The sequence below is a fragment of the Artibeus jamaicensis genome, unplaced genomic scaffold (genome assembly GCF_021234435.1).
Source record: "Artibeus jamaicensis isolate MK-2021 breed Jamaican fruit bat unplaced genomic scaffold, CSHL_Jam_final contig_525, whole genome shotgun sequence".
In the NCBI taxonomy this organism is placed as follows: domain Eukaryota; kingdom Metazoa; phylum Chordata; class Mammalia; order Chiroptera; family Phyllostomidae; genus Artibeus; species Artibeus jamaicensis.
In genome coordinates, this window is record NW_026521874.1 from 17636121 (window position 1) to 17662290 (window position 26170).

Genomic DNA, 26170 nt, shown 5'->3' on the forward strand with positions numbered 1-26170 from the left:
TGCTTCCTCCTCTGACTTCAGGACGGGGCCTTCTTTACGGAGTTTGTCCGCAGCCCGCGCACAGCGTCATCTGCCTTCCACCCGCAGGTCAGTCTAACTCTGCAGCCCATGCATGCCTGTCCTGTTAGCAGAAGCCTTCTGCTCGTCCCTGAACAGATGGAATTGGGCTGCAGCTAAGTTCCGAGGGCAGGTGACATTGAATTTGGTCTCAGAGGTGCACATTCTCATCTGTGATGGTGGCCAAGGCAGAAGGGGATGGAAATGAGTAATGTGAGAGAACAAATGATCACATCAGTGTTGATTTCACTGGTTTTTCTATGGGTATCCATTTTCTGTCCCAGGATCCAATTCAGGGCCCCACATTGCATTTAGTGGTCCCGTCTCCTCTGGTCTGTCACAGTTTTCTGTCTTTCCTTGTGTTTTGTGGCCTTGATAGTCCCGAGAAGCCCTGAGCAGGTATACCGTAGCATGTCTCCAAATCAGGACCGGTCTGATGTTTTTCTCGTGGTGAGAATGGAGTTGTGCATTTTAGAAAAGAATACCTCCGAGGTGAAGTATGCCTCTCACCGCATCCTGTCAAGGAGACCACGAGGCTCACACAGCACCAGTGATGATGTAAATCTTCGTCACGTGGTGATGCAGAATTTAACAGCTGTCTCCACTATGGGGCTACTGTATTTCCCTTTTTATACTCCGTTTTTTGAAGCAAGTCACTAAATCCAGTCCACTCAAAAGAGGAGGGGGGCGGTTAAACTCCACCTGCTGGGTGAGGGAGTACCTGCACAGGTTAAATGGAATCCTCTGTGAGGAAGACTTCACACAAGGTTTCCAGGATGAAAAATGCATTGTAGACCAAGCACCTCCCTCCGCTTGGCTCCTTCCAGACCTGTGTGAGAAGACAGCCCTTCTGTCTGTCTGCCATCCTTGTCTTCTTGTTTTCCCCTGGTCTCATTCCAAAGAGTTACTTCGGTGGACAATGGAAGTAAATGCAACCTCCAGAATGAAAATAGGCCTAGATTTTCATATTTGAGGGAAATTCAGGAAAAGAAAAAAGCCCAATAGCATATAATGTGAGGCCTTACAAGGTACCTAGAGTTTCATGCTTAAATTCGACCAAAGAAAAGCGGAAGACAAACCAGTTTCCCGGGAGAAGCATAACTTTTCCTGGTGTTAAGATCGGAGCAAAATGCCTTTCTGTGCAACCCCCTGAAAAACAGACATTGTGTGATGTAGAGCAGGGGTCAGGCCATGGGCAAATCTGGCCCACCTTCTGCTCTTATAAATAAAGTTTTATTGGGACAAAGCTGTGCTGATTTCTTTATATTGTCTACGGCTGCTTTTGTGCTTTTTCATGCGGAGTTGAGTAGTTGCCACAGGCCCAATGGCTCACAAAGCCTAAAATGCTAACTGTCTGGTCCTTTGCAGAAAATGTTTGCCAATTTCTGATTAAGAGGATAACGCCTTAACCACATCTCTACTAAAATAAAAGTACAGTAATCATATAAATATTGGTAACATCCTTCAGCTTATGCTGGTGGGGCAGTTCTCAGGGTATAGTAGATGAAAGGGAACCCCATTAAAGGGATCTAGAAGGCAGCATAGAGCTGGGTCTAGTCCCCTGTTAGCTTCCTCTAGTTTAAAATTACAGCGCAGGGCCCACTCCTTAGTTTTGCTGCTTAGAAGCAGGTGGTGATTGATAACTGCGAGCTGCCTCTCGCTGCATTTCTCCGTGTGTTCATGCTTCTAGTAGAGTCTATGTGGCTTTTTGTTTGTTTTGTTTTTTCCCAATCATTGAGCCTGCTGTAGGAGAGCAATTTTGCCTCCCAAGGTACATTTGGTAGTATCTGGAGACATTTTTAGTCGTCCAACCTGAGGTGGGGGAAATGATAAGAGGAGGGTTACTGGCATCTAGTGGGTAGAAGCTGGGGGTGATACACAGGACAGCCTCCCACAACAGACTTATCTGTCCCCGAGTGTCAATAATATCAAGGTTGAGATGCTCTGTCTTAGAAGGAGTAATTTTTACATTAACTAACAAAATATCTGATAGTATAAGGCTCCATTTTGGAAGCACCCAAGTACTCCTTGTCCCATGTAAGAGGGACCAGGAGCCTCATATTTTTTTAGGAATGCTTTGGAAAGCTTACCTTTCTCCCCAGATATCTGCTGTGGGGCAGGGCCGCTCCAGGTGAGCAGGTCATAGTGCTACCCTCCGGGACCTGTGAAGGGAGTGAGACAGATACAACCACCAAAATGCAGCAGCTGCAGGGAGAGGGTCATGGAGGTCCAAAGCGGAGGGAAAGATGGCTTCTGCTTTGGGGCTGAGGAGGAGCAATGCAGGAAACAGTCGACTAAGGAAGCAGCCTTTGAAGTGGCCCTGTGAGACTGATGGGTTTTTAGCCTGTGATTTGGGGGAACGGAATCGCAGGGTGGCAGGGCGTGTAGATAGGACTAAACATGTGGGGTTGGGTTTGGCTAGAAATGTCCACGTGAGGGAGTCATGGGTGGTACAGCCATGGGGTCAGTGGGGTCGTAGGTTGGGGCTTCTCTGCAGGACCCTCAGTGTCCTGTGAGTTGGTACTCACAGGGAGACGGGCCAGATTTCCGAGTAATGGAGCGATGGGATTGGAAGATGAAAGTGGGGTGGATCGCGGGTACGGTTTTCAGGGGAAGGCTAGTGTCAGAGGAGTCAGTGAGGAGACCACTACAGCCCTCCGGGGGCGTGGAGCGAGCCTGAGCCTGGTGAGAGTGGTGGATGGGCCTGTGAGGGGGCAGAGGGGACGCCTCGGGACGGGGCCTCTCTTCAGAGTGAGCTAGAGAAGGGAGCTATCAGACGCCCCGAGGTCCGAGCCTGGGCTGTTGGAAGACTGAACATACCACCTGCGGGCACTGGAAAGAAGGACTGGGTGGGAAAGGGTGAGCCGTGGTGAGCGGAGGGTGCCTGCTGGAATACATTCATCTCACTGTGTTCTGTCTCCCTCCTCCCAATCTCATCATAAGGAATAGTTTTGACTTTTTTACTTTCTGTGAAAGTTTCCCTTTAGTGTAAACCTTATGGTTTGAGTCAGGTGCCAGAGCTATTTCTCTGACCCGGGGATTTACTGCGAGTGGGGGCCTGTCGGCCTCGGTGTGGAGCGCAGGAATTTCCATTGCTCTGGTAGAAGAGAGCAGGCCACGTCTAGGCACAGTCCCTGGATCCCTTCAGCTCTTCCTCCAGGGACCAGCGGGGACTGGGAGCGAGAGAGGAAGGAAAAGGACCACAACTGTAAATGGTCTGAAGGAATGTATCAGGGGTGTTAATTTTAAAACGTTCCTACAGGTGTCTGTGGACCAGACGGCCGTCCCGGTATCGGACGGCACCAGTTTGGGGGTAAGCACAGGCCAGTCCGTGGACAGAGGCAACAGCCAGACCTTTGGGAACTCCCAAAACTTGGGGGAACAGGGCTTCACCTCCGCAAACCCCAGTGACAGCAGGTAAGATTCGGAACGGCCAACTGGGGCCCCGGGGCAGTGGGGACGGTCTAGCCTCAGAGGCCGCAGAGGCTGGGAGTCTGGGTGCTGGCTGTGCCGTGAGCAATACCTGGCAGCCCATGCCAGCCAGTTCCTACTGATACCTGTTTGCTGGGGCGCAGGGTCTGTGTGCGCCCTGCATCCCTCACAGAACAGCTGAGAGGCCCCCGCGGAGGCACAGAACAGTGTCAGTCACCACGCCGGGGCGCGTTTTGGGAAGGGGGCCCAGATCTGTCCTGTTCAGCACGGCACCCGTGGCAGGAGGCCTTGCGTGTGAGTGACAGTGTGCCATCAGTACATGCCACTTGAGGAAATGAATGAATGGTGACTGCCACACTGTTCCTATTTCTGAGTATCCAAAGGAAAAAGAAGCTGCATGGGCCTAATTGCTTCTTTTTAATTGGTTTTTAGAAAAAGACAGGTAGAGAGAGAAACATCAATTTGTTGTTCTACCTGGTTAATGCATTTAATGGTCGATTCTTGTATGTGCCCTAAATGGGGATTGAACCTGCAACCCTGGTGTATCTGGACAAGGCTCTAACCAACTGAGCTACTTGGCCCAGGGCAGTGCCCCGGCTCTTTATGCTGTGAACAAATCTGAGAAACTTCTTTTTTTCCCCTCTATGTTATGGTTGCTTTATAATAATCTGCCCAGTCTATTCTTGTTGCCTCACTGTCCTGACTGAGCAGCCCTGGCTAAGTGGCCTAAGAAATCTGACTTTTGCATCGCTTCACCCGAGAGCAGAAAGGCCTCTGGGGCAGCTTGCCTCCCTGGCCACTGTCAGCAGTCACTCCATTTCCTTTATGTCACACGTTCGGGGCCGGTTTTTCCCACGTCTCATGTGCTGCAGCCCATTTACTCTGGCCAGTGGAGGTGATGACCAGTGCAGAGGCACAAACAGGCCTGAGCTTCTCCAGATTCTGGCATCTTCCCAGGCTCACATCCCATCCAGCCTGCCTGACTTTCTGGCCCTGGCCATGGAGGAGGTTGGAGAAGCTGCCTTGTTCATAGGAAGGGGGTGCATTGGTGTCAGTCTTTCTTCTGCTTTTGGAAGAAAAGAGGAACTGGGGGTGTTTAGGCTGGAGACGAGACCAGAAATGGCAGGAATCAGATCAATGACTGAAAATTAGAGCAGATTCCATTTCATGATAAAGAGCTTCCTAGCGATTGGTGCTGCCACAGGGCACTGGGCTGCCTGAGAGGAGCCGAGTTCTGTGCCACTGGAGATGTCCACATGGACGGGACCACCTATCCAGACCCTTAGGGTGGGGACCTGGGCACTAGAAGAAAGTTCACTTCCAGGGTCTTTAGAGACTTAACCCTGAGGTTCTGAAATGCTCTGGTGGGTCCTGGGAAGGAAGAGGTTTTCAGGAGCTGGGGAGCTTCTGGGCAAACCTGGTTTGGTACGGTGGTTGGCCGTGTGTGTCCCGTGGCCGGTGGTCTGGGCTCAGCTGCTGAGTATTAGGCGTGTTTCCTTGTACCCCTGAGAAAGCACTCAGGCAGCAGGTGACAGAAAGCTCTGGGCTCTGGAGTCCGCCTGACCTGGATTCAAGTCTGGACCCTTCCCAGCTCTTGGACCTTCACTGGCTCCTTTAACCTCTGAGTTTCAAAGGGTTGATGCTAGCATTATTATGGTTACTGGTAACGTTTACTGGTTTGGACTTCGTGTGTTTCAGTTCTGTGCTTGGTATTTTACTCACAAGACAGGAATAGTGTGACCCCCATTTTTCAGATGAGAAAACAGGCTGGGGAAAGCTAGAGCGAGGCCCTGCAAACTGGTAGGTTATAGTACTGGGAACTGCCTCCCAAGTTCTTAGACATTCCCTTGTGCTCTCTGGTGAGATGAAACAATATGACGAGAGAAAGGCCTTTGAGCAAACCCAGGGCAGCCCAGCAGCCCAGGGACAGTCCTTGGAAGTGGTCAGGCCTGAGGCACGTTAGGTGCCTATTAAGAATAAGCAAGTGTGGACATCAAACCTCTTCGATTCTTTTTTAAATTGCATTTCATTGATTATACTATTACAGTTGTCCCAATTTTTCCCCTTGGCGCCCCTCCACTCAGCAGTTCAGGTCCGTGGGTCATGCATATATGTTCTTCCGCTACTTTACATCCCCTTGGCTGTTCTATATATTTTTGTTAGCGTATGCACTTTGGAAGCAGAACCCACCTGTGAGATGTCCCCAGGATGTAGCTATCCAGAACTTGCCAGAACACCTTTAGTGTCAGTACCGTCCAAGTTCCCAGCTCTGTAAGAAGTTTCTAAGATTCGCACTCTTGACTGTGTGTGTGCGTCCTCTTACTTTGCTGACCAGACGCTCTGTGTTACAGCTCTCAGCAGCTGGTGGTGAGCTCCTTGACATCGTCCTCCACCCTGGCGGAGATCCTGGAAGCTATGAAGCACCCCTCGTGAGTGGCTCAGCATGCTTATGAGTGCCAGGTCAGGGGATCCCGCAGGCCCAGGTGGGGGTGATGCTCAGGCAGTGGGGTTCAGTGGATTCCTGCCTGACTTTGTTTGCTCACTAGCTGTGAGACAGTGGGCAAGTTACTGAACCTCTCTGATCTCTGAGACTGTTACCTTATTTATGTAATGGGATAATAGTGGTTAAGTCACAGGTTTGACAAAAAGATTAAATAAAATAATTATGTAAGTTACCTAGTATAAAACCTGACAAGTATAACTGTTCTCTGAAAGTCAGGTCCTTTTTCCTTCCCCTTCTCCTCTTCCCCCTATTACACCATTTTTTGTTCCATCACGGGGATTTCCCTGGGTCTGGAAGTAGTATGGAGAAATTACACAATGGGGATCCTCACTTCAGGTGTTAAGAGCTTTATCACAAGTCCCTTCTTTGTCATCTCTTTCTGCTTGTTGCCACCACGCACACCCACACCCGGCTCGCTGGCCCCCCCGTGTTGGAACTCAGGACAGGAGTCCAGCTGCTCTCGGAACAGAAGGGCCTCTCGCCCTGCTGCTTCATCAGTGCGGAGGTGGTGCACTGGCTGGTGAACAACGTGGAGGGGATCCAGACGCCGGCAATGGCCATCGACATCATGCAGGTGCGACTGTAGGGGCCGGGCCCCAGAGCCATCTGCTCAGGCCGCCATGAAACCAGAGCCTGTCTCTGAAGGAGCCACCCCTTCCAGTAATGAGGTCTGTGGGGTCAGGGCGAGGATCTGTTTTTAATATGTATGAGGACTGTCTGGGATTGATGGAAGATCAGGTCTTGCTTTGAAAGGTATGATACCTTAAAAATCTGGCAGAATTTATTGTCTGAACTGAAATAGTCTGAAGGGAGTCTGCACTTTTGAACCTAGAAGGAATCTCTGTGCAAGATTCCAAGGGAATGCCCTCCCACTAACCTCGAGCCCCCATTTTCCGCTGCCCACTCAGGATTTGAGACTGGATTTAAGGCTCTGCCTCAGGGACCTTCTGGCGCCCTGTACTGATCTGTCAGAGTGCTTAACGCACAGAGAGAAGATTCTGTGTGTTTCTCACTCACCTCCCACCTCAACCAGCTCCCTGAGGGCAGGGTCGCCTCTGTGCATTTCCGCATGACCAGCGTTTGCCGTGTTGTTTCGCACAGGGTAGGGACTCGGGCCATGCCTGCCAAATTTATTTACACTGTTCAGACGTGGGATTAAACTCCAGAGGAGAGGAAGGGAAAGGCCATGTTGGCTGAGGCAGCCTACACCGTCCTGCCCACACAGAGGACCCCCTGGAAGTCGGCACCATTTGCTGAGCAGCTGGGCCGTCCTCACTGACCTGTAACACCAGTAACTGAGTCGGATAAGCATCTTCACTTCTCTTTCTGAGGGTCTCAGAAGGCTGTGTGCATGGCCTTTGCCTGATTGCTTTGTATTCCTGTCTTCTGGAGAATTGCATTTCCTTGTTCATACAATCAATGCTCCTGTAGCATTAGAGCCAATGAGCTGGAGGGACACGTAGGGACATGGATAAATGTCAGAAGCTTGATGTTGAATGGCAATGCAGTTTACAAAATGGTAATACTATAACATCCTTTACTTAGAACTTAAAATCCCATGGAAATACCTCATATTCTTTATCAATATATATTTATATAATAAAATTATTTGAAACATGTGTGAGAGTAACGTTACACTCACCATTTATTTCTGGAGAGACGAAGAGAATTGGGACATTGGAGAGTCCAGAGAGGTTTTTTTTTTAATAAAAAGATCTGAAGTCAATATAGCAAAATACTAAATTTGTTGAAGTCAGATTTCTTTATACTTTTCTATATGTTTGAAGTATTCGATGATACCGTAATATGCATTTGTACCTTATAATATAATCTGAATCAGGCACAACATTTAGTGTAGAGTAGACGTGGCTGATGGGTGCGGAGGGTAAGGTCTCCTCGGTGCCCTTGACATTCCCGTAACTCCAGCATATACCTGAGGCTGCACCTCTAAGATGTTCCTGTGCAGGAATTTCCGAGTTTCAATGTCTCTCCCTCTAGAAAATGTTGGAAGAGCAGCTCATCACGCACGCATCTGGTGAAGTCTGGCGGACCTTCATCTACGGCTTCTACTTCTACAAGATAGTCATGGACAAGGAGCCGGAACGAGGTCAGAGCTGAGGCAGATGCTGTTGTCCACAGGGGCTGGTGTTTCACCTCTTGACTTGCTCGTTCAAATGATGCTGCTTCTTGGGCTTTCTGTCACTTTGCATTCCACGTTGATGGATCCGTCACCTTCCTTGAGTATTGTGTTTACTTTAAGCATAACTGGAGTGACAGGGGTTTCCTTAACACTACCATATGTCCCTGGTGAGAACAGTGTGGATGAAAGATAAACCTAAAATAGGCCAAGGGACCTAGTGTGAGGAAATTTCAATAAGTCATGTTTTGGTAGCTGTTTTTCACTGTAGCGCCCCTCCCCCACCCCACCCCGTGCACGTGGCTCTGAGCATGACCTGACGGCCTGTAACCTGTAACAGCACTTTCTGCTTGCTGCGCCTGCAGACTCCCTTTCTTCCCCCAGGAAGACTATCAGATCCTGACATATTTTCCAAGATATATTTTAAGGTTTTTTTTTTGTTTGTTTGATTTTTTTTTAATGAGAAAAAGTAATCCCCAAGAGGGGAGCGACCTGCAGCGTGGCCGGAGCTGGCTCGCATTGCTCCGGAGACAGCCAGGGTTCCGACAGGCGTCTCTAGCCCACCTGGAGCACACGGGGCTGGCAATGACTCCCATCCTGCTGATGAATGGCTTCCTGGCCGCTGGGTTTCAGGAATTCCCACCTCAGAAAAAGCAGCCTGTGCCGCTCGCTGTGTTCTCTTATCCAGCGATGAGACAGGAGTGGATCTGTTGCAGGTTCCTTCCCTGGCGGCCACTAGCGTGCCCATTGCCACCTCTGCCCTCAAACTCTAAGCTTGACCAGCACATACCTATTTTACCTTCAAGTTGAAGAAATCCCAGTTACCATTATAAACTGTGAAATGAAAGGTCTTCAACTGAGAATAAAATACTTATTTCAGTTGAAGTAAAGTTCACATAACATAAAATCAACCATTTTAAAGTGAACAGTTCAGTGCCCTTTGGACATTCACAGTGATATACAACCTCCACTCCATCTAGTTCCTGACCATCTCCGTCGCTCTGATGGGAAACCCTGCACCTGAACTCCTCCTCCTCCCACCCCCTGGCCACCACCAATCTGCTGTTTGCCTCTATAGACTGGCCCATTCTAGACATTTCCTTTAAGTGGCATCATACTCTATGTGGCCTTTTGTGTCTGGCTTCTTTTACTTAGCAAACTGTTTTCCAGGTTGCTCCAAGTGGTAGCGCGCATCACTTAGAAAATAAGCATTCGTGCTGAAGGTGCTTTCTCTCCCCTCTGCTTTCCCAGGGCCCATCCAGCAGCCCACCACCTGGCACACGATGGCGGTGGATGACATTGCCAGCTTCCAGCGCAAGTGGTTTGAGGTGGCCTTTGTGGCTGAAGAGCTCCTACATTCCGAGATTCCTGCCTTCCTCCTGCCCTGGCTGCCCAGCCGGCCAGCTTCCTATGCGAGCAGGCACAGCTCCTTCAGCCGCAGCTTTGGAGGACGGAGCCAGGCAGCTGCACTTCTAGGTAGGGGCTGACCCAGGTGGGGCCTGGGGATGTGCTGGCAGGTGGCTGAGGGAGAGTGGCAGCCGGTCCAGGGAACGATGCCATGGGAACTGGGATTGGCGTCACCATGGCTATCATATTGGCCATTCTGTTTGTCATACTGTGGATTTCTGTGCTGGCTTCTACTTTCCAAGTGGGTCAAGTTCATTATTGTCCCACCCAACACATGGTGCTCAAATCAGGGCATGGCGAGAAACCTGTATGAGCAGGAGAAAGACAATGTGGCCACTTTTCCTAAGGGACTCTCAGAGTTCTGGGGACGTGAGCAGGTGCTCACTGATGGTTTAACTCCTGTCAAAGGCCTTCCTAGGACGCTAGCATCCTAAGACCTCAGAAGAGGAAGGGGCCTCAAAGGTGATCCATTGCAAACACTCATGCTGAATCTCCCTCTTCCCTTCCTCCCCAAATGTGCTTACCCCATCGAGGGATGTAAACAAGGACTCGTCCCTCCTTTCCTCGGTTTTTGCAGCTGTGAGAGGAGGGTGAACACCTGCTTATTGATTGGTGGGGGCCTCAGATAGGAAATGGGGAACGCTACTCGAAAGGATGGAATGTGGGGTTGAGGTGTGAGCATCTTTGAAAAACGTGTCCTCTAGACAAGGCAGCATGAAATTTACTTCAGAGTCAGGTTGAAAGATCCTAGAAACCCTCTGGAAGAAGGAAGGAAGCAAAAGTTAAATAGACCAAACTCCAGTGAAATTCCACCTTCTAGTTAGTTTATAACTGCCCAGCTGATTGGAATGCTTACCCAGCTGGTAGAATGGGAATGTTAAGAGTCATCACAGTTTCTAGATCCTCACTTGGGTCCAGATGTGGCTTTGACCTTGCCTTATACCCTCCCCCAGCATGCCCAGCACTGTCAGTGAAAAAAGGAGGGTGGAGAGGACAAAACTTTGAGAAGAGCAGATTCTCCTCGCTATTGCATTTCTAACTCTCCACCTCCTCAAAGTCTTTCGGAACAAAGAGGCCACATACTCCCTGTTAGCCTGGGATGCTCACCTCCGGCAACCCAAACACCAGGGCTTGACACCACAGGCCTTCAGGCACCTGAAAGAGCAAGCAGCAAGCTGGTGCATTTCATGCCACAGAAGGGGCTGGCAGCTCATTAGCAGCAGCAAATAAACGGCAGGTCCCCTGATGCCAGTGGAAAGCGAAAGCCAATAGTCCAGCAACAAAGGTGGAGTCAGGAAAGCCCATGACAAATACAACAAACCCAAGACCCGGTCAGCACAGTGTTCGTCATCCATTTATAGTGCTGGGCCACGGGGGTTAGCTTGTCAAGAAACTTAAGTTTTGCACAGTTTCCCCCCCTAAATCAAGCTTATTTTTAGTAGCTAAGTCTTAAAGCCTGCCTTTTCCTTACAGAAAAAAGTTAAGAACTTTCATCTTTTCCAAAGAGCAAGGCGCTAAGCCTGAGCCTTAGATGGTTTTAGATGCCCACTGAAGGGAGAGTTGAAAAGTCAGCATCCCGCTCTGCAAGGTCACTTTCTGGGACAGAGGCACGAGTTGCTCTAAATAGATACTGGGTCGTGTACAGTGATACTTTATTTACCCGAGAGCTGAAGGAAGCGAAAAGGATTTCCGAAGAACCCCAGTAAGTGCAGACGTGAGAGTCTGCAGACCCGCCCGTAGAGCTGTCCGCTGTTACCGGGCCCTTACAAGTTGGGTTACAGGTCAGTCAGTCACACCCCAGGGTGGAGGCAGGAAACCAGGGGCGCTTGATGGCAGCAAGAGTGCTAATATACTTTAGAAAACTGTTTTTGCAAAACAAATCTGATAGATTTTGGTTGTTTAGGTCAGGGACAGGGGGTAACTAACCATTATTTAGGAAACTTGTTTCCTTTAAAGTGTTTGAGGAAAGTGCTTATTCCCATGTGAATCGCCTCTGGTTGTGCAGAATGTGCATAGCCACAGAATAGGGTTTCTGAACCCGGCGCTCTAGGTGTTTTGGATGGGATCATTCTCTGTGATGGGGGCTGCCCTGTGCATTGTAGCATGCCTAGCATCTCAGACCTCCACCCGAGAGATGCCAGTGGTACCCCCCACGACCACCCAGTGTGACAGATTGTCTCCAGGCATTGCCCGGTGGCCCTGGGGGACTGCAGAACTGCCCCCAGTTGAGAGCTGCTGCCTTTGGAAGAAAGTGAAGGATTCCAGGAAGGAGCTGAGATCAGAGAGCTCAGCAAAACCTGAGAGGCCCTGAAGCTAATCAGAAACTTCTCTAAGTGGGTGCCAGGCTGGGAACGTGGGCATCTTCAAAGTGGGGAGTGGAAGGAATGAAGAGAGCTGGAGGAGGGCACTTAGAAGTGAGCACTGTCCTCTGCTCCGTCCTGGCCCTGGCTGTTCGTGTGCTTTCTGCGGGGGAGTTTGCGATGTTGTCAGTGTTTGTGCTGGGATTTTAGAACACCGATGTATGGGGCACTGCACAAGTGGGCAGTGACCTCGTTTACTCTTCACCTTTGTCCTGGGATCAATGCTATGATTTATGTCTTAGAGTTCATCACACTAAGGCTCAGAGAGGTGAGGTAATTTGCCCAAGGCTCTGCTTCTAATTGTTAGAACTAGAGTTTTTTTTCTCAAGACTGCCTGGTGCTGGAGCCGGAGCCTGAGCCTGAGCCCGAACCATACTGCCCTTTGGCCTCAGGAAAATAAAAGTCAAAGCCTGTCAGGACTCCAGGTGGTTTGCGTGATGGTCCAGGTCCAGGTATGGCGGCTGCCCTGAGTGATGAAGGCTGCTCAGGTCCTGGCCCATTGCTACAAAACCAGCCATCTTCACAAAATGTGGCTTTTGTTGCCCTCTCTGTTCCTCCCCCTGGTCTTCCCAGCATGCTTCCTCCAGTCCCAGCTCCAGCAGCTCCCACCTCACCTGCACCTACGACCACCTAGCCAGTCTCTGTACCCACCCCTGGCCTCACTCCCCTCCTTAGATGGCCCAGAGCCATCCCACCTCTCGCCTGTGCTGCTGTCCTTCCCCACCCTTGGCCCCATGTCACTGAGGAAACTGTAGCACTCGGAATTAACTCTAGATCCCCCCTGCCATCTGCCCTCCCCGTAGCCAGGTCTGTCCCCACTGTGGGTGAGCCACCCCGCTCCTCTCTACGGCCAGCGTCGCCACTTGTGCACGAGGGCCCGCTTCCGCGGCACTCAGGGCTGTACTCCAAAGTCATCCCCACCTCTGCAGACTCTCCTTCTCTCCCAAGGTGCCCTCACCAGTCCACAGCACTCACTCGCCTTTTCCTGTGGGCAACAGCAAAGCAAGGCAAAACCAAAGCACAACAGCTCAAATCAGCTTTCTGTCCATACCCTTTGCTGGAGCAGCGGTTCCCATGACTACCAGTGCTTTCTGCGTTGGTCAGTCTGGCGGTCAGTCCCAGTCCTGGTCCTCCTCGCCCGGTCAGCCGCATTTGTCAGATACTCCTGACTCCTGCTGTAACTGCTCCTTCTACTTGGCTCTCAGATTCTAGGGCTTTCCTCCTCTCTTACCAGTCTCCTTTACTGGTTTCTCCTCAGCTCCCTGATCTCAGAACACTGTAGCACCAGCCCTCTGCCTGGGCCCCCTTCTTTACACCCCACAGCTGCTCATCCAGTCTGCTGGCCGTCATTACACCTAGGTCCGTCTCTAACCCAGATCACGCCCTCCAGTTTGAGACCCACCCATCCACTCGAAAGACTGAATGTAAAGTGTTTAAATGGAGCTCCTGCTGTCCACCCTCCCCCCACACACATGCTTCTCCCTCAACCGTCCCTTCTCGTTCTATAGTCTCTTAGGCCAGAAAATTTAGTGCATCTCACATTCTCTTGCTCTCCTATTCTACATCCAGTTAATTAGCACATTCCATTCTTCCTTATATCTACCTTCAATATAGATCCAAAATTGAGCCCTGGCTGGTGTGGCTCCATGGACTGAGCGCTGGCCTGTAAACCAATATAGATCCAAAATTGACACCTTTTTTAATCCTCACCTGAGGATATATTCATTGATTTGGGAGAGAGAGAAACATTAACGTGAGAGAGAAACATCAATCAGTTGCCTCCATATGTGCCCTGACTGGGTATTGAACCTACAACTTTTTGGTGTATGGACCACTCTCAACCAACTCAGCCACCCCCAGGCTTCTTAGCCTTTCCTTGACAACACACTGGATCTCAGGGTCAGGGGGGCTCTAGAGTACCCCCCTGCCCAAATACTGGTGCTTGAACATTTCCCATACACTCCTGATAAGTGAGGAGCCAGCCGCTCTTTGAAAACACCTGCCAACACAGCACTCACTCCTGAGACCACTTGTTCCATCACGGGGCAGCTCTGGTTGTTACATTGAGCTTCAGTCCCCTCTCTGATCTCATGATTTCTCCTCTAAGGACACTGACCCCTTCCCAGCTCACGAGTAGCCCCCTCACTGTGACTCCGCCAGCTGCTCCTCTGGGTTTGCATATATTAATTGGGTTTGCTATACCTCCCTGTCTCAAGGTGAGTAAGTCGGTTCTCGTGGAACTCAAGGCGTGATTCCGAGAACTCACTGAAAGCTGCAACTCCGCTGGGCTTACACTTTTGTCAACATCAGAAGCCGCCGGCAGCAACTGTTCCATCCAGTCTGACTCCTGAGCAGGAAGCCAGTGCTGTCTTAAGCACTTGGCTGAGCAGTGCACTTTCTTGGGCTTTCTCAGACCATCCTGTTCTGAACTTGACATGCCAGGTGGAAGAGAAGAGATGCATGAGGTCACTACTGGTGTTTTGAGTGGCCTTTCTTTTGTGACCAGAGGCCTTTTACCCACAAAGGAAGACACAGTGTCCAAGACCAGAGAGCAAAGCCTTCTTCCTCTGATTTGGGCTGAGCAGATAGTTACTCTCGCTGTGTCATGAGTCAGGAACACAAGGCAGGCACAGACACCATTTTAAATGAAACTTTTAGCCTGGGAGCCACCAAATTAGTTAGCCTTAAGTATCACAGACAGCTAAGCATTGTCCATGGGAATCACAGACAGGCCTCAGACTGAGCATCGGTGAGCTTGTGGCTTAACCTCGGAGGAAGGAATAAGAGGAACAGGAAGAAAGGAGGAGAGTTACAAGTGGGGGTGGCTGCAGGAGAAGGCAAGAGGGGGTGTCTGTGACTCTCATCCGAATTTCATTGATCCTTAACCCTCCTCTGTGAAGCAGCCGGGCAGGCACCCTCTCGGTGAGCAGGTGAGGAGCTAACCAAGAGGAGGGAAAGCGATGTTCTCAGGGGCACATCGTCAGCAAAGAGCCAAGCTTAGTTCTTACTGCAGATCAAGAACATTTCGCATTCTGCATGTTCTGGTTTTCAGAGAACCGGGCAGCTGGGTGTCTTCGGCCTGGCTGCCATTCAGTATCCCAGCTGTCGCTCTCCTATGTCCCCACAACAGTTCACTGCAACTGCTGACTCGGGAGCCATGTTATCCTTGTCTGTGATAAAAGCCACTCAGGGGCTTCTACATGCAGAACTCAGAACCAAGCTGACTCCTTCAGGCAAAGAAAGACCATTGGAATCGGGGCAGGGAGTAAGGGGCCAGTAATAGTTCATAGAAACCCGAGGTCCAGCAGTGCCCAGCCAGGCAGAGCCCTGATTTTGTCTTTACTTCTGAGCCTTATTCTGGTTAGAACCACAATCATCTAATCCATCTCTAAAAACATCCCTTTCCTAGTTGCTAGGCTTTCTGAGCAGGAGTCCCAGCCAGGATGAGCTAGTGTGATACTGACCTGGAATTTGCGAAAACCCATGGTTGATAGAACAGGGCATTAGGCTTCCTCATGGGGTTTCATTTCTGAGGGAAGATTATAGAGCTGTTGTCTTCCTGGGTTGAGACCAGAAAAGCAAGACTTCCGCCAGACTGTGGTCTGGGTTGCCAGTCCAATTGTGTCCCTTTATGGGTCCCTGAAATCGGAAGGCCAGGGGTTCACTGGCTGAGGTCCTGACTCTTTGCTCTTGACCATGACAGGTTCCCCCTTTGGCTGCTGCTTCCTCATCTATAAATGAAGGGGTTGGGTTTGACTGGGGGAGGTAAACTATGGCTTCATGGGTCAAATCTGGCCTACCATCCGTTTGTTTATTCATTGGGTTATAATAAATTTTATTTTTACAGCACTCTTAGGTTGGTAGCAAAATTGAGCAGAAAGTAGACTTTCTATACACTCCCTGCCCCAACACATGCGTAGCCTCCTCCACTATCACCATCCTCCTACCCCCCGGAGCGGGACATCTGTTACAATCCACGAACCTGCACTGACATTATCACCCGACGTCTGTGGCTCACTCTAGGTGTTGTACGCTCTGTGGGTTTTGACAAATGTACAGTGACATGTAGCCACCTTTACAGTGTCGTGCAGAGTGGTTTCACTACCCTTACAATCCATCTGTTTTTGTAAATAAAGTCTTATTGGAACATAGGCAAGCTGTTACATAACGTTTGTGGTTGCTTTTGCACTACAATGGCAGAGTTGAGCGGTTGAAACAGAGGCCACATAGCCTGCAAAAAATAAAGTATTTATTATCTGGACCCTTACAGAAGAAGCTTGCTGACACCTGGACTTGATGATTCCCAGGAAGCTTCTAGAATCTGGGATTTTTCTATCAGGTGATTCTGCAGTTTCATATCCAGGCATTTGTGCCTCCTCCTCATCCCCCTCCCCCTTTTCCCTGTCTCTCGGGGCCCCGCCTGTGTGCCGACATAGCTGCCACTGTTCCGGAGCAGAGGACCGTGACGCTGGATGTGGATGTGAACAACCGAACAGACCGGCTGGAGTGGTGCAGCTGTTATTACCATGGCAACTTCTCCCTGAATGCAGCCTTTGAGATCAAGCTCCACTGGATGGCGGTGACCGCCGCGGTCCTCTTCGAGATGGTGAGAGCCTCCTCTCGTCATGGGTGGGGCCTCGGCTCCCCTTGCAGAGGGGCACAGTGGTTGCTTAGTAGCAGTTTGTGTCATTTTTTTTTAGCTTATGCTCCAAGTACCTTTCACCTGGATTATTGAAATAGACTCTCTTAAAAAATTTAAGTGTAGTAAAAAATTCAAGCAGTCAGAAAGGGTGTAGATTAGAATTTCTTAACCTTGGCACTACTAACCTCCAGGACCATATGACTCCGTGGTGGGAGCTGTCTTGTGCATTGTAGGAGGCTGAGCAACATCCCTGGCCTCCACCCACTAAATACCAAGAGCACACCAGCCTCTCGACAGCCTGAATGTCTCCAAATCTTGCCGTATGTCCTCAGGGAGGGGGAGCATTCACACTTTTAATAGAGAGATTCTCAACAGGGGAATGTTTTTTTTCCCTCACCCAAGAACATGCTTATTGATTTTAGAGAGAGGGAAAGGGGTGGGGAGAGAGAAGGAGAAAAATAGCGATTGGTTGCCTTTAGTCCATGTCCTGACTGGGGACTGAACCCAGAACCCAAGCATGTGCCCCGACTGGGAATCTAACCAATGACCTTTCGCTTTGCAGAACGGCACCTAACCAACTGAGCCACACCGTCCAGGGCCGGGGAACATTCTTAAAGTCCAAATTTATTTATTTACTTCTATTTATTTTTTAATCTTTATTATTTTTCCAAGGTCTAAACTTAAAAAGATGGCCAGCTCCCCATGCGGCTCAGCTGGTAAGGGCCACCAGCTCTTCCCCAGCCGGTTGACCCTGGAATGACCACGCCCTCCAGGCAGAATTAACCCTTTTCACCCAGCAGGCTAAACCTTCTCCTTGGAAGCCCTACCAGATGGTCCTGTCTCAAAACAGCACTACCATAACTTTCCCACGCATATAGTTACTGTTTGGTCAGAAGACCAGAGGGATCATTGGAGGGATTTAGCAATGATCTTTTAAAAATACACTCTTCACATCAGTTCATGTAAAACCTACTGAAAGGTGCTGATCCTTTGATCATTATTTAAAGTTTTTATAAGGCTCAGAGTGCATCTTAATTATTATTTTAAGGCAGTGTCCAAAATTGTTATAAATCATATTTCATGGTTATGACGTGGTTAAACATGACATAAAATGAAAAGGTCATCTGCCAAGCCCTAAAAATGATCTTGGTCGAACAGAGAGCTTGGTTTTGGGGTTGTCGTGAGTGTTCCTGGAAAACTCAGAGCGGTCCCCTTCAGTTCTTAATGTGATTGCACTTGTCTAGATCAAGGTGTGGCCCGAACTGTAGTTTTTTGAAGTAGGATTTGACATAAAGCTCATCCGAATGCCAAAGGCCACATGCATAGCTTTAAAAATATACGTGTGTATATGTGTGTGTACGTACACACACAGAAATTTTATAGTTAAAGAAGTATCTTAAGACCAAGAATACGGCCACTATTTCCTAAGAAAGTATTCACGGGAAGGTTTTCCTTTACGCTCCAGGAGCATAGGTTCAGTCTGCAGACAGACAGCTTTTGGGACTCTGCCGGAGCGCAGCTCTCATTCTGCCAGGTCAGGGCTTCTCGCGTCTGGCCGGAGGCCACCAGTCATTTCGCACCCACTCAGCCGGCTTGAGTGCTTGTTCTCCTACTCGTTACTTTGGGCTTGGTAAATTTTTGATAAAGGACAAAATTAGAAGGACTTAACCTATATCCTGTGGCCTTCCTCCAACAGCCTGTGGAATGAGAAGGGTTTTCGGGAGGCAAGAAATAGCTCCCGCCAGTCTCTTCCTCCCAAGAGAAACACTGAAATTGCAGAAGCTTGGGCTGTGAAGAGGAACTGGGTGCTTAACTCACAGACTTTGGAGTATTTGACAGGAGGTTAGACCGTGCGTGTTCCCGCCCGGAAACACACAAAGCTGGGGATCACATGGTTTGTTTTTGTGCTTTCCTCCAGGTCCAAGGTTGGCATCGAAAAGCCACCTCCTGTGGCTTTTTGCTGGTCCCGGTTTTGGAAGGTCCCTTTGCGCTGCCCAGTTACCTGTATGGTGACCCGCTTCGAGCCCAGCTCTTCATCCCACTCAACATCAGCTGTCTGCTCAAGGAAGGCAGCGAGCACCTGTTTGACAGTAAGAGATACTCCCCTCTGGGGGTCCTGTCTCCATGAGCAAGACCTCCTCTTTTCCCCAAGGACCCTTCTCGGTGTCTAATCCACACAGGCCATCACATAGAGGGAGCGTCTGGACAAGAGGCCGGAAGGATCTGGGTTTTACTTCTTCATCTAGTGGCTGGACCAGTCACTTAATGTCTCCGAGCCTCACATTCCTCATAGCTAAAATGAGGGTGGCTAGAGCTGCTTTGCAACTCAGGAAGGTCCTCGAAAGCCCTGGAGCAAAACGGCGGGTGGGAGAGGGAGTGATACCCTGTCAATCACAGGCAGCCCTGGTATTCTCCCCGCACTGTCCTTTCTGTGCTGCAGCCTCACGGGTTTGGGCTGCAGGAATTTGAACCTCACAGGAGGCTTGAATCTGCTGTTCGATGCAAAAATCTCAAAAAGGGAGGCACTGCCAGCAAAACAGGAGACAGTGCCCTATTGTGCAGAGCTGTGGTGTGTCAGCACCTGGAAGGCTGCATGTGGCTTCGGCCCTGCCTCTCAAGGGAGACCGAGCAGGAGGCTCCAGGGAGATCAGCGGGACCCAGACAGAGTCCTTCCCTTGGAACAGGGTGGTCAGGCTGAATGGGAGAGCACAGGGGGCTGGCCCTGCTCTGCCGCTCCAGCCTGACCCACCAGAACTCTGGGGGCAGGTGCAGGACGGAGGGAAGCATGCATTCTCATTCACACCATACAGAACTTCTTATCACCAAGGGCTCATTGCGATAAACATAAAAGTAGCTCCTCCAGAGCTTTCTGTGAGCTCTCAAACGAACTTTTTAAACTCGGAAAGCTAGAGTTAGGAGCCCCTGTTGTTTCTCAGACATCAACATTAACAACGTGAACAAAAAGCTTTGGATGTCAGAGAGGTGCTTTCTTCCTGTGCCCTTGTGGCCCAGAGGGTGGGAGGTCTCACCAGGTCGGGGAGGCCACGCTGGGGGTTCCTGTGCTTTTCCTGTGGCAGGCTGCCCCGGGGTACGAATGACTTTCGTTCCACAGGCCCCTCTGTACATTCTTTGTTTACACCTTGGAAGATGTTTCGGTGTAGACAGCAATGTTTTAAGTGTTAGCAGGGGTTCCAGGTGCGTCCCCCAGTGGTCCTCAGAGTTTACAAAGCAGTCCTCACACTCACACACACGCACACATTCTCGTGTGTGGCTGAGACAGGACCGTTCTTGCGGCTCCCACATGCCTGATGATTACGTTTGTATCTGCCGATCTGAAGCCAGGTGCCGCCTCGTGGTGCTGTTTTTAATGTGTTGAGGGGACAGACAGATCGTTCCCTGCGCCATCAGAGCGGCTTCTGGGCTTTTTCATCGTTATGGTAACAGCACTGGATGGCTCGAGGGGCTTACATTACAGGACATTTTTCTGTGAGCTGATGGTTTTCCCTGTCAGTTATAACCTGGTCTTCAAGACCAGCATGCTCTGTTGGTTGCCATGGTTACAGTTGAAGGGAAGGAGTCCTGGCTTCAAGGAATGAGGACTTGAATCTGAAAATCGATTTTCTTGCTTCTGTGCTGCTTCTCTTCCTGTTGTCGCCCCTTCCGATAACAGTGAATGCAAAACCTTAAAAAGCTGACAAGAATCTGCTATGTGCGTACATTTTCCTATTAAAGCTGAAGTCTGCCTTCTCCTTTGCTCTTTAGTTGTTCAGAATCCTCAGATCTCTCTTAGATAGAAGATTTCAAGTGTGGAAGGATAGCAAGGCCACTGCAGGCACCCGTGGCCTTTGGGACGTTTAGTGCAGCTGCTGCTCCTGCCCTCCGCACAGTGGTCCCAGGGGCCGCCCCGGCCTGTGGCCTGTTGCTGGGGGGCAGGCTGCCCCACCCTCCCGCCTCCCATTCTCGGTCCTCATAGCAGCCCCACGAGGCTGGAGCAATGAAGTGTGCGCTGTGGGGCGGGGCGTGTTCCCTCTCCTCCCCAGCCAGTCACTTTTCCAAATCATTTTTATATTTATTTGCTTAAATTTCCCCACCCCTAACACGGGGCTTACAATACTGCCTTTTTTTTTTCTTTAAAGATTTTATTTATTTATTTATCTTTAGAGGGGAAGGGAAGGAGAGAGGGAGAGAAATATCAATGTGTGGTTGCCTCTCGTGCGTCCCCTGCTGGGAACTGGCCTGCAACTCAGGCATGTGCCCTGACTGGGAATCGAACTGCAATCCTTTGGTTCACAGGCCCTCACTCAGTCCACTGGGCTATGCCAGCCAGGGCACACACAATATTGCCTTTCTTAATAGGGAAATGGAAGATCAGTGATTTTTTAAATCTTTTATTTTTGTCCTTAATAACATGTATTTAAAGCTTACTTCTGTTTGTACCTCATTGCATGCTCCTTTTGGCATAGGAGAGCATTACAATGAGTCTTGTATCAAATTCTGGCAGCTCGTGCTGATTTCTGGAGACTCACGTTCATCCCCTCTCCAGATTTTGATAGAGCGTAGGGAAGGGATGGTGAGGATGTATGACTGTCACCTTCTTTAGATGTCCCTCCTGGGGAGAGAGGCTGGTCTCTCTGGAAGCAGGTGGTGTGGAAAGCAGAGCCCACAGCCAAGGGAGAGGAATTGCCAAGAGCAGAGAAGGCCAGACCCCAGGAGAATTACACACCGTGGCACTACAGCGCAGCATTTATTCCTTTTCTCCTTTCAGGCTTTGAACCGGAAACATACTGGGATCGGATGCACCTCTTCCAGGAAGCCATTGCACACAGGTTTGTTCCTTAGCAAGAGAGGAGAGTGGGAAGGTGTTCATGTTTGTCTTGAATAGTGGTTACCACAGCAAAACCCAGTTTGTTTCATTCCTGGGGAAACGGATCTGGTATACCAACGACAGATTCCCTGCTTGTCTCCGACAGGACCCGGGCCCCGGTTTCAGAGCTAAGCAAACCTCTCCCGTCCCTGTGGCCGTTGTTTTTCATACCTCATTTCTGTCTTCGTCCAGCTGAGGGGAGGGCCAAGTGCTCCCTCCTTAGCCTCCAATAAAAGACTATGAGATAAACTATCTGAGAAATGACAAGAGATGAAAAACTGAAATTTCGTCCAGAGCCCCGGGACACATGTTGAAAAGACAATCAATGACTAAAAAGCAATCGATGAGTCCACAGGTCTTTAGTGTGTATTCCAGGGAAAGCCTTTCTCGGGCTTCGCTGTCCATCCCTCAGGCCAGTTTTGTCTCTAGAATATCACTAGCTCAGTGTCCAGTTGCTGCCTCTTGTTAATCATGGTGTAAGCAAAGCCTGCTCTTCCTGCTTCAGCTCCTCTTGCTGCAGCCTCCCTCCGTGTCCTACTGTCTCCTATTCCAGCGCTGCTGGCTGTTACCACTCCCACTCTGCCCACACCCTTCCACGGTCACAGGATGAAGTCCAGATTCTCCATTCTCACCCTCCCCAAGGTGGCCGTCACCTTGGACTTCACCCTGACCTGTTCTTCATCCCAGACCCAGCTCTGATGCTCAGCAAAAGCTGTGGAATGAATGCCAGGGCAGCGAGTTCTCTCCTGCCGGTTGGAGGGGGTGCCTTGTGGGGAAGCAGGTCAGGGGTGCGATGGTCGGCGGAAAGGGCATTGCTGTGGGAGGCAGACGGGCCTGGTTCACCTCTGCCTCCATCAGCATCTGGCTGAGGAACCTTGAACAAGCCCTGGAGCTGCTCCACCTTCCTCTTCTCACGCCTCACAGGGTGTTGGGAGGGTTCTCTGATCTTCCTGGCACCTGGGAAGCTCTCAGTAGGCTGCAGTTCGTACTAGGAAGACCCTGGGCAGCTGACAAGTTGATTCCGAGGTTGGACGCTGCTCATCTCATACGTCATTGGCAGCCACTGCCCCTTGCTGGCTGGATACCACTTGGGACGTGGCTTTAAAGTACTGCCCTTTCCTCCTCAGCTTGCTTTTCTGACCTTCACCATCTTCCTGCGTACCCTGCCCAGTCTCCACGTATCACTGCTCCGGACCCTGCCGTGTGTCCCTTCACCTGAACCTCCTCCTTCCCCATCTAGACTCTTCCACAACCTCCTCCACACCTGTCAGTCTTGCTTCACCAGGTCCCTCCACTCCGAATCCTGCCTCCCATTTTTCCCAATACACTCTGTCCGTCTATCACACTGGCTTAGGGGGCCCCGGCAGGCAAGCACATGCATTTTTCTCGTTTTCCTTTTCTTCCACAAGGCCTGACGAAGTACCTGGCCCAGAAGAGTTGTTCGATATGTAGCGTTTTGCACAGAATGGAGCCGTAGGTAGGAATGTGGCTCTGAAATGAAACAGTGCACCCAAAGTCCATCTCTGAGAGAGCTGGGAAAGTGTCCAGGTCCCCAGCTCTTCCTTCATCTTCTGGGCAGTTGGCATGAAAATACATTCTCTTCCCAGGGGCTGGAGTCCCCTGCCCTCACTGAGTCCTGACCGGACAGCGAGGGGGCCAAGGACCACATGGCTAAATTGCCTTTTTGAAATGAGAGGTCCTTCCAGGCAGCTTAAGGCAGAGATGAGGCAAGAGTCTGGTCAGGCCGATCCTCGCTGAATAAATAAAGGGCCTTGACTGAAAGTAGAAAGGAAGGAAAGAAAAACCCAAGACCATTCCTACACGTGACAGAATCAGCTTCTAGAGATGATGGAGCCTGCGGCGCGTGTCCGCCTGTCCCTTTAATTCACATACCTGACTCCATGTGTTTCTTCAGGACATAGTCACCAAATGCCAGTGCGAAGCCGGCGGCGTTTGGAGAGGCCACAGCACAGCACCCCCCAAAGGAACTGGCTCTGGGAGGGGAGGGGGGCATTTTCCCTCCTTTCGTTCTGCCCACACCCCCACCTTCCTTACATAAACCCGTCAGACTCGGGGCAGGAGCCACATCTATTAACGTGTCCTTTGTGGCACTGAGCAGGTACAGCTGTAATAAATGGGCTTTCTAGAAATAGAAAACCCGGGAATAGAACAAGCTGTAGATGAGAAGTGGACTAGAACAGCCATAGATGAAAAATGGCCCCTCCTGCCCATTTCCGAATGCAGCAGAGAGCCCCAGATTGGCGTGCCTCGCTTTTAAGAAAAGAATTTCCATTAAGATACTTCATTTCACTTCAAAGCCTTCATTGAGAACCTACTATGTGCTCAGTGTGGGGGATGTGGAGGAAAAGGCGGGAGGCATGGCTAAGGTGAATAAAGATCGGAGCATCTTCCGGAGGACCTGACGGTCTCCAGGATGTGGGTGGGCAGAGTGGGAAGGTCTGGGGCACGGCTGGGGGTGTGCGGGGCAGGGGGTAGCTGGGCAGAGATAAAGGCTGGATGAGAAAGAACGGCAGGTGAGAGGGCTTTCAACCACCTGGCGATGGAGGGAGCCTGGGCTGGAGGAGAAGGGTGAGCCCCTGAAGTGGAGGTTGGTTTGTAGCGAGGACACAGTAGGCAGCCAGAGCGTTCCGTCCTGAACGAGAGCTTTCCAGACCCCATTAGCCCAGGCTGTCAAAGTCCTATTGGCCACAGTTTCTCCGCTTGTCCCATTAGGAGCCCTAATCAGTGTGTCTTCCTGTCTTTGCTGTAGGTTTGGGTTTGTGCAAGATAAATACTCTGCATCTGCTTTTAACTTCCCAGCTGAGAACAAGCCTCAGTACATCCACGTCACAGGTGAGGTGCTCCCAGCAGCGGCGTGTGGCTGGGCCCCTGTGGCAGAAGGGGCCTGGCCCCATGCACAGGGTCTGATCCTTCACACCCAGCCTGCAGCTGCAGAGCCAGCCCAGCCGAACCTGGGTGCCCTCCTGGCGGCTGCGACAGTCCTCCCTTCCCTCCCCAGGGACAGTGTTCCTGCAGCTGCCCTACTCCAAGCGCAAGTTCTCTGGCCAGCCACGCCGGCGGCGGAACTCCACCAGCTCCACCAACCAGAACATGTTCTGCGAGGAGAGGATCGGCTACAACTGGGCCTACAACACCATGCTGACCAAGACGTGGCGCTCCAGTGCCACGGGGGACGAGAAGTTTGCCGACCGGCTGCTGAAGGACTTCACGGACTTCTGCCTCAACCGTGACAACCGGCTGGTCGCCTTCTGGACGAATTGCCTGGAGAAGATGCATGCCAGCGCCCCGTGAGACCGGACTGTCCCCGCGTCAGAGGACGGGGAGGAGCCCCGTCTTGCTATTGATATTCTGTAGGACTGACCGGTCGGGCTCTGGGCATCAGACGTCAGTTTGCCACTGTCAGTGAGTGGGGGCCCTGCTGCCGCTTCTCCCCCCACCAGTGTTCTTCCACTTAAGGAGAAAGATTTTGGAAGCAGCTAGCACCCAGAGCAGGTGGGAGGCCCAGATGGCCCGTGGGAGGGCTTCAGTACTGGGGAAGGGGACAGGCAGCCTCCACGAATGTCCTCCGAGAGGGGGCGGCTCCTTCGAGCGTCCCTTCCTTCCACCGTCCGTGGGCTGTTCGGGGCAGAATCTGCCACTTCCCACTCAGAAGTGTGCACAGGATGTAAGATAATGTTGTGAAATAATGTACCATAGGTTCGCACCAACTGTATATACCTGTACATATCGGAAGCTGGAATAAAGTGCCACGTGTGGCATCTCTGTCCCCAGCGTGGTTTCTGGCAGCAGCAGTCCCATCCTCGGCTGGACAGTTGTGCCCTGTCTCCGGGGCTGTAGTGACCAGTGAAGCAGCCACAGGTGAGGACTTTAGAATTCACCGTTGTTGGGGGTCTGGCTGTGGGTTTACCAAAAGATGTCTGTTCACAGGCCATGGGCCGGAGCAAGGAAAGTTTTGGTCAGGCCCGGAGAGCAGACAGACAGTACCAGGAAACTGCAGGCTTCTCTGCTGTTGGGGGTGCATCTTGCTAAGTGGGCAAGCTCAGCTGTGGCACGCAGACCTAGTGACATCCTGAAAAGAAACCAAAGCAAAGCCACTCCTCACTCTAACCAAGGTTTAGCTCCCCCTGCCTAACAGGATGAGACTGAGCTTGTCGCCTCAACCTCAGTACCTGGCCTAGTGCTGCGGGTGGGCGGGGCTGCAGGGGGTGAGGGGCAACCTGACAGTTACGGACTTAGTCACAAGCCCTGATGACTGAGCTTGTCAACAGCTTGCGAATCCGTCCGCTTCTTCCCAGGCCCTCAGCTCCCGTTCTCAACTGGACCTCTTTCATCCTCAGCCTCACCTCACGTGGCTGGGAGGACCTCCTGACTCCACTCTGCTCTCTCTGCAGGCCGCTCTTCACTTGGCAGTCAGCGTCCTTTTGAAAAGCCACTCTGATGGTACCCGCCACTTAGCTAGACCTTTCTGGTGGCTTAAACTTCAAAAGTCTTAGATGCAAAAAATCCTGCACGATCTGTCCCAGGCTGTTTCTGCAGCCGCCTGGAATGTTACAAACTCCTTAGCGGCTCCACACCATGCCTCAGCACCTTGCCTTGCACACACTATTCCACTGGCCTCGAACACTCCTCCTCCCCACACCGGCTGAGTCCTGGTCATCATCCATCAGCTCCTGTCGCCTCCCCAGAGAAGCACAGTGGGATGTCCTGTGACATCTCCCCACAGCCCCTGTACTCCTCCCACAGCACT

General features: G+C 50.9%; 1 protein-coding gene across 5 annotated transcripts in view; it reads left to right on the plus strand.

Annotated features, from left to right (window-relative positions):
• Nucleotides 1–25164, plus strand: part of DEPDC5 (DEP domain containing 5, GATOR1 subcomplex subunit) — a 92427-nt gene extending 67263 nt beyond the window's left edge. For 3 of the 5 annotated variants that reach the window (XM_053669871.1, XM_053669870.1, XM_037166813.2), the window contains exons 33-42: nucleotides 3320–3474; nucleotides 5841–5918; nucleotides 6434–6566; nucleotides 7991–8099; nucleotides 9381–9605; nucleotides 16333–16502; nucleotides 18457–18628; nucleotides 21304–21364; nucleotides 24173–24255; nucleotides 24422–25164. In XM_053669871.1, coding sequence (XP_053525846.1) covers nucleotides 3320–3474; nucleotides 5841–5918; nucleotides 6434–6566; nucleotides 7991–8099; nucleotides 9381–9605; nucleotides 16333–16502; nucleotides 18457–18628; nucleotides 21304–21364; nucleotides 24173–24255; nucleotides 24422–24714 — 1479 coding nt within the window. In that variant the 3' untranslated portion in view covers nucleotides 24715–25164. Of the gene's footprint in view, nucleotides 1–21; nucleotides 88–3319; nucleotides 3475–5840; nucleotides 5919–6433; nucleotides 6567–7990; nucleotides 8100–9380; nucleotides 9606–16332; nucleotides 16503–18456; nucleotides 18629–21303; nucleotides 21365–24172; nucleotides 24256–24421 lie in introns of all 5 variants that reach the window. The other 2 variants (XM_053669873.1, XM_053669872.1) reach the window with 1 other exon arrangement.
• Nucleotides 25165–26170: the final 1006 nt, after the last annotated feature.